This window comes from Salvelinus namaycush, chromosome 19 (assembly GCF_016432855.1).
Source record: "Salvelinus namaycush isolate Seneca chromosome 19, SaNama_1.0, whole genome shotgun sequence".
NCBI lineage: Eukaryota > Metazoa > Chordata > Actinopteri > Salmoniformes > Salmonidae > Salvelinus > Salvelinus namaycush.
Window position 1 is genome coordinate 6,437,678 of NC_052325.1, and position 8,164 is coordinate 6,445,841.

General features: G+C 44.5%; 1 protein-coding gene across 1 annotated transcript; it reads right to left on the reverse strand.

Moving 5' to 3' along the window:
• Positions 1-398: 398 nt before the first annotated feature.
• Positions 399-1,361, reverse strand: LOC120063653 (trace amine-associated receptor 13c-like). The gene has a single exon (XM_039013949.1). It carries the CDS (start codon positions 1,359-1,361, stop codon positions 399-401), a length of 963 nt encoding a protein of 320 aa, XP_038869877.1.
• Positions 1,362-8,164: the final 6,803 nt, after the last annotated feature.

The following is an 8,164-nucleotide window of genomic DNA, read 5'->3' on the forward strand; positions in this document are numbered from 1 at the left end:
CACTTGATGAAAACGTTGTGTCACAATTGAGCCACTAGAGGGAGATGTTAAACAACAAATAGAATGACTCATGACGTCCTCAAAATGTACTATGAGAATACTTACTTAGGATTTATCAATAAGTACAACGGAACAACGACAGACTTAGGTATTTGGAGTACACAATCCACAAGGACTACAATGTCTTTTATAAAACAAGTTTCTGCCTTCTTATGCCTTTTCCAAGTCGTTCCAATCCAATCCAGACAAATCATTCTGTATCAACACCACATGTATCTATGATGACAACACTGAGATAAGTCATGTCGGTGTATTGTTACATGAAATAATTACAACAATTGTAGAACAAAACTATATCAAACCTATGTTTGCCGAGCTAGTGAATCATATTATAGGAACTATAAACGTCTTATCTTCAAAGTTAAAATAAGTTTAGCTGTCACTTTGAACCATGGATAAAAGAAAGCATAAATTATTGGATTAATTAAGGAATTAACAAGTGCCAAATAACTGGTGAAATATGATATTAAATGATCACCTAAAACTGAAGAAAAAAAGTAAATAAATAGAGATGGAATCCAACAAATGAGATAGGTGAAAACAACAATAGCTAGAGTTTTTGCTGCTTTTCTCTCAGACATATTTGCCTGTACAGTTTTAACACCAGACACACTGGCAGCCTCTTTAGAAAATACCTTTCTGGCCTGTGATCTGGCCACCACAAAGATGTTCATATAAAGTGTTATAATAATAGAGCATGGGACAACCGTTGTAATTACAAAGTCAATGATATTAACCCATGTTATTCCTTCAACAATAACACATTCTGTCAAACACCTACTGGGTACATGTACATTTACAAAGTTTTTTATTACAACAGCATCGTATATGATACAACAACACCAGGTAATGGATATACAACAGATAGTTCCTGTTATTGTTATTTTAGAGTGGTACAATAAGGGATCACACACAGCAACATAGCGGTCAATAGATATCAAGACCAAATTACCCAGAGATAAAGAAGTACATAAAAAAGTAAGGTAGAAATGAAACGCACAGAAATATTCCCCAAAACCCCAGCATGATTCCATTATTGCTATACTCATTACTGGTATCACAATCAGTCCCACCAGGAGATCTGACACAGCCAGAGAGAGGATGAGCAGGTTGGTTGGAGTGTGGAGCTGCTTGAAGTGAGAGATGGAGATGATCACCAGTACGTTCAAAAATACTGTAACCGCTGAAATCAATGAGAAGAAGATGTACAGTGTTATGTAGATAGATGTCGATAGCAAAGCCTTTCTGCAAGAAGAGTTTCCGTCTTGAAAACAGTAATGAACATCTTCCTTTTTCTCCATTTGTAATAAAAGGTAAAAATGCTGAGGTCCTGCTCCTGCTTGGTCCTGTGTGTGAGCCTGTCAGGTCTGCCTTCTGACAAACTCTGAGCTCTGCCTCTCTATTTATCCCTGAGTTACTGACAGACACTCCCCTCCCAGGATCCTCTCTACACACACACACACACACACACACACACACACACACACACACACACACACACACACACACACACACACACACACACACACACACACACACACACACACACACACACACACACACACACACACACACGTGAGCACAGAAACGAGCAAACGGTTGGATAAACAAATAATTAAAGAAAGCATGATGTAATGTAATACGGGATTGGATGTTGCTGTGCCCAGCTAGCCTGTCCTTCAGCCTTACTGATAGTTAGAGATGAGAGAAAAGGTACATTTTCTCCAATTCAATTCAAATCAAATGTTATTTGTCACAAGCACCGATCAGGTGTGGACCTTACAGTGAAATGCTTACTTACAAGCCGTTAACCAACAATGCAGTTTTAAGAAAAAATAAATGTTAAGTGAAAAATAGATCAGTAAAAAATAACAGTAACAAATAATTAGAGCAGCAGTAAAATAACAATAGCAAGGCTATATACAGGGTGTACCGGTACAGAGTCAATGGCCGGGGGCACCGGTTAGTCGAGGTAATTGAGGTAATATGTACATGTAGGTCGAGTTAAAGTGACTATGCATAGATAATTAACAGAGAGTAGCAGCACCGTAAAAGAGGCGGGGGGGGGGGCAATGCAAATAGTCTGGGTAGCCATTTGATTGCCTGTTCAGCAGTCTTATTGCTTGGGGGTAGAAGCTGTTAAGCAGTCTTTTGGACCTAGTCTTGGCAGTCCGGTACCGCTTGCCATGCGGTAGCAGAGAGAACATTCTATGACTAGGGTGGCTGGAGTCTTTGACAATTTTTAGGGCCTTCCCCTAACACAGCCTTGTATAGAGGTCCTGGACGGCAGGAAGCTTGGCCCCGGTGATGTACTGGGCCGTACTCACTATCCTCTGTAGTGCCTTGCGGTCGGAGGCCGAGCAGTTACAAATACCAGGCAGTGATGCAACCAGTCAGGATGCTCTCGATGGTGCAGCTGTAGAACTTTTTGAGGATCTGAGGACCCATGCTAAATCTTTTGTCTCCTGAGGGGGAATAGGCTTTGTCGTGCCGTCTTCATGACTGTCTCAGTGTGCTTCGACCATGTTAGTTTGTTGGTGATGTGGACACCAAGGAACTTGAAGCTCTCAACCTGCTCCACTACAGCCACGTCGATGAGAACGGGGACGTGCTCGATCCTCCTTTTCCTGTAGTCCACAATCATCTCCTTTGTCTTGATCACTGGCACCACACGGCCAGGTCTCTGACCTCCTCCCTATAGGCTGTCTCATCTTTGTCGGTGATCAGGCCTACCACTGTTGTGTCATCGGCAAATTTAATGATAGTGTTGGAGTCGTGCCTGGTCATATGGTCATGCAGTCATGAGTGAACAGGGAGTACAGGAGGGGACTGAGCGCGCACCCCTGAGGGGCTGTGTTGTGTTGCGGATGTGTTGTTACCTATCCTTACCACCTGGGGGCAGCCTGTCAGGAAGACCATTCTAAGCATTATTAATGGGAAAATATAGTAGGGCTGATGATTTGGTCACTTAAAGGTTTTTAAACATGGGAAATAGGATAACTGTGCAGACTAACTGTTTTTGGGGATGTCAGTGGTCAGTTTAGAACATAATCCACAACCTCAGGAAACGAGATGGTACGCCACATGTCAGCTGGCTTGTGTAGGAAAGCTGACAGTAGGGAAGTTGATGAGAGGGCATGACTTCATGGTGTACACGCTTATAGCACATTCAATCAGAATGAATAGTGGGATTCCATATGAACATTCCATAGACGTTTAGTAATGTCCATCTGAACTGAATTATGAACCATACTTCTTCAAGTTGGAGACTTTGTCTCAGTTACATCATGGGGACATGTACTTTTTGTCAGACATCAGAACAACCAAAATGTATTCTGAACCAATCACCCTTTGATGTTTTTTTAATGTGACTAGAAATGTGATTTCCAGTTCAGTTCAGTTGTATCGATCAGTGATCTCAAAAGCACTTCAAGTAATTAGGGGCAGTTCAAAATGTACTGGGAATATTTTCATTGAACTTCCCCTTGTACTGTAAAAACAAATGTACACACCCTCCCCCCTCATAGAATTAACTCTAAATAATGCTTAGAAACGTGGTTATCAACATTGCCACTTCAGCATACTTTGTGGCACAGTCGATGCCACGCAGGGCTACAGGCCAGAAGGTTGAGGGATCACCGACCACCACGGGCGAGCTCAATCTCCTTGCATGTTTCATTAGGCCTACAACACGATGAGAGCTGGCAATTATAATCTAGGGAGATATTAGTTATCCAACATTTTGATGCCAATCATATAAAATACATGGAACGCAACATACGTTTTCACCAATAGTTTTCTGTGCCAATGCATGTGAAGGACCTCGGCGTTACTCTGGACCCTGATCTCTCTTTTGACAAACATATCAAGACTGTTTCAAGGACAGCTTTTTTCCATCTACGTAACATTGCAAAAATCAGAAACATTCTGTCCAAAAATGATGCAGAAAAATGGGTGCGTCACATGCCTTTGTTACTTCTAGGTTAGACTACTGCAATGCTCTACTTTCCGGCTACCCGGATAAAGTACTAAATAAACTTCAGTTAGTGCTAAATACGGCTGCTAGAATCCTGACTAGAACCAAAAAATGTGATCATATTACTCCAGTGCTAGCCTCCCTACACTGGCTTCCTGTTAAGGAAAGGGCTGATTTCAAGGTTTTACTGCTAACCTACAAAGCATTACATGGGCTTGCTCCTACCTATCTTCCCGATTTGGTCCTGCCGTACATACCTACACGTACGCTACGGTCACAAGACGCAGGCCTCCTAATTGTCCCTAGAATTTCTAAGCAAACAGCTGGAGGCAGGGCTTTCTCCTACAGATCTCCATTTTTATGGAATGGTCTGCCTACCCATGTGAGAGACGCAGACTCAGTCTCAACTTTTAAGTCTTTACTGAAGACTCATCTCTTCAGTGGGTCATATGATTGAGTGTAGTCTGGCCCAGGGGTGTGAAGGTGAACGGAAAGGCTCTGGAGCAACGAACCGCCCTTACTGTCTCTGCCTGGCCGGTTCCCCTCTCTCCACTGGTATAATCTGCCTCCAACCCTATTACAGGGGCTGAGTCACTGGCTTACTGGTGCTCTTTCATGCCATCCCTAGGAGGGGTGCGTCACTTGAGTGGGTTGAGTCACTGAAGTGATCTTCCTGTCTGGGTTGGCGCCCCCCCCCCCCCCCCCTTGGTTTGTGCCGTGGCGGAGATCTTTGTGGGCTATACTCGGCCTTGTCTCAGGATGGTAAGTTGGTGGTTGAAGATATCCCTCTAGTGGTGTGGGGGCTGTGCTTTGGCAAAGTGGGTGGGGTTATATCCTTCCTGTTTGGCCCTGTCCGGGGGTATCATCGGATGGGGCCACAGTGTCTCCTGACCCCTCCTGTCTCAGCCTCCAGTATTTATGCTGCAGTAGTTTACGTGTCGGTTAGGGTCAGTTTGTTAAATCTGGAGCACTTCTCCTGTCTTATCCGGTGTCCTGTGTGAATTTAAGTATGCTCTCTTTAATTCTCTCTTTCTCTTTTTCTTTCTCTCTCTCGGAGGACCTGAGCCCTAGGACCATGCCTCGGGACTACCTGGCATGATGACACCTTGCTGTCCCCAGTCCACCTGGCCGTGCTGCTGCTTCAGTTTCAACTGTTCTGCCTGCGGCAATGGAACCCTGACCTGTTCACCGGACGTGCTACCTGTCCCAGACCTGCTTTTTCAACTCTCTAGAGACCGCAGGAGCGGTAGAGATACTCTTAATGATCGGCTATGAAAAGCCAACTGACATTTACTCCTGAGGTGCTGACTTTCTGCACCCTCGACAACTACTGTGATTATTATTATTTGACCATGTTGGTCATTTATGAACATTTGAACATCTTGGCCATGTTCTGTTATAATCTCCACCCGGCACAGCCAGAAGAGGACTGGCCACCCCTCATAGCCTGGTTCTGCTCTAGGTTTCTTTCTAGGTTTTGGCCTTTCTAGGGAGTTTTTCCTAGCCACCGTGCTTCTACACCTGCATTGCTTGCTGTTTGGGGTTTTAGGCTGGGTTTCTGTACAGCACTTTGAGATATCAGCTGATGTAAGAAGGGCTATATAAATACGTTTGATTTGATTTGATTGCTGTTATTGTTTAATGGAAACATCTAGAAGCAACGATGTCTCAGCCAAGAAGTGGTAGGCCACACAAGCTCAAAGAACGGGAAGGTGGGAATCCTCTGTTCTCGGTTGCAACACTCACTACCGAGTTCCAAACTGCCTCTGGAAGCAACGTCAGCACAAGAACCGTTCATCAGGAGCTTCATGAAATGGGTTTCCATGGCCGTGTAGCCGCACACAGGCCTGAAATCACCATGCGCAATGCCAAGTGTTGGCTCGAGTGGTGTAAAGCACGCCACCGTTGGACTCTGGAGCAGTGAAAACACCTTCCCTGGAGTGACAAATCTGGATTCGGCTGATGCCATGAGAATGGTACCTGCCCCAATGCATGTTGCCAATTATAAAGTTTGGTGGTGGAGGAATAATGGTCTGGGGCTGTTTTTCATGGTTTGAGCTAAACCCCTTAGTTCCAGTGAAGGGAAATCTTAACACTACAGCATACAATGACATTCTAGGCTTTGTGACAACAGTTTGGGGAAAGCCCTTTCCTGTTCCAGAATGAAAATGCTCCCACGCACAAATTGAGGTCCATTTAGAAATAGGTTTTTTGAGATCTGTGTGGAAGAACCTGACTGGCCTTCACAGAGCTCTGACCTCGACCCCATTGAACACCTTTGGGATGAATTGGAACGCCGACTTCGAGCCAGGCCTAATCGTCCAACATCAATGACAAACTTTACTAATGGTCTTGTGGCTGAATGGAAGCTGAATGGAAGTCCCAGCAGCAATTAGCCATCATCTACGACCAACTCCGTATTATTGCCCATGATTTTGGAATGAGCTGTCCATATACCTTTGGCAATGTAGTGTCTAAGAAAGTTCAGGAAAATCTAGGAAACAGAACCAGAGAAACAGGAAGGTGGAAAAGAACACTGGTAAGACATGACAAGACAAGACGAACTGGCAACAGACAAACAGAGAATACGGGTATAAATACGCAGGGGATGACGGGAAGATGGGCGACACCTGGAGGGGGGTGGAAACAAGCACAACGACAGGTGAAACAGATCAGGGTGTGACAATCGCACCTGTAATATCGCAAACGGACATGGCAGTTTCACCGATACGAATTACATCTTTAAAGGGAAATGTCACTCAAAAACAAGAATCAAAGTGTTGACGGCCACAACATCATGATGATGCAAAATATTGTATGATGCAAAACGCATCGTACTGAATGATGATGTGGCCGGTGACACTTTGATTCTTGAAAGTCCAATATCTTGAAAAGTTGACAAAAGACATACAAATCATTTTGGGACTGTATCAACAGTGGACTAGTAAAACAAATAACTAAAGATTTCCCTTTAAGGGCGTAATTGCTAACCTCTTGGCAGCTACACACTATTAGCCACAACCCAAGGTCAGCGGTGGAGCGCTACACAGCCACCCTGGGCTCTAATCGATTTGACACAATGCTGCAAAACTCACACAGCCGTCAGCAACGCAGCCAAGGAGTACAGCCTGGAGGTATATGGTACGTAAACAACAACCTCAAAATGCAACAAAATGTAAATGTACAGTATGTGTGTGTGTGTGCGTGTGTGTGTGTGTGAGTGTGTGTGTGTGTGTGTGCGTGTGCGTGTGCGTGTGCGTGTGCGTGTGCGTGTGTGTGTGTGTGTGTGTGTGTGTGTGTGTGTGTGTGTTTTAATACACGGTATGTGTGTTTTGTCCCTCCAGTCTCCCCCATTATCTGTGGTCAGAACCAGGTCCAGAACATGTGAGTGTGGTGGTGAACAACCCAGTGTCTGTAACCTGTGACATCCCTCTTCCTGCTGTCACCTGGCTGAACGATGGAAACACAACAGAGCAGGAGACCACAGCAGACACTTCAACCTCAACATACTGGTGATGAACACTACCACAACTCTCACTACCACTACTCTCACTACTACTACTCTGACTACCACTACTCTCACTACCACTACTCTCACTACTACTACTCTCACTACCACTACTCTCACTATCACTACTCTAACTACCAATACTCTCACTACCACTACTCTCATTACCACTACTCTCACTACCACTACTCTCACTACCACTACTCTCACTACCACTACTCTCACTACCAATACCACTACTCTCACTACCACTACTCTCACTACCACTACTCTCACTACCACTACTCTCACTACCACTACTCTCACTATCACTACTCTAACTACCAATACTCTCACTACCACTACTCTCACTACCAATACCACTACTCTCACTACCACTACTCTCACTACCACTACTCTCACTACCACTACTCTCACTACCACTACTCTCACTACCACTACTCTCACTATCACTACTCTAACTACCAATACTCTCACTACCACTACTCTCACTATCAATACCACTACTCTCACTACCACTACTCTCACTACCACTACTCTCACTACCACTACTCTCACTACCACTAATCTCACTACCACTACTCTCACTACTACTACTCTCACTACCACTACTCTCACTA

What these genes read in the sequence shown, in the direction of transcription:
- LOC120063653 (XM_039013949.1), bottom strand. Translation starts at nt 1,361, where the DNA reads ATGGAGAAAAAGGAAGATGTTCATTACTGTTTTCAAGACGGAAACTCT.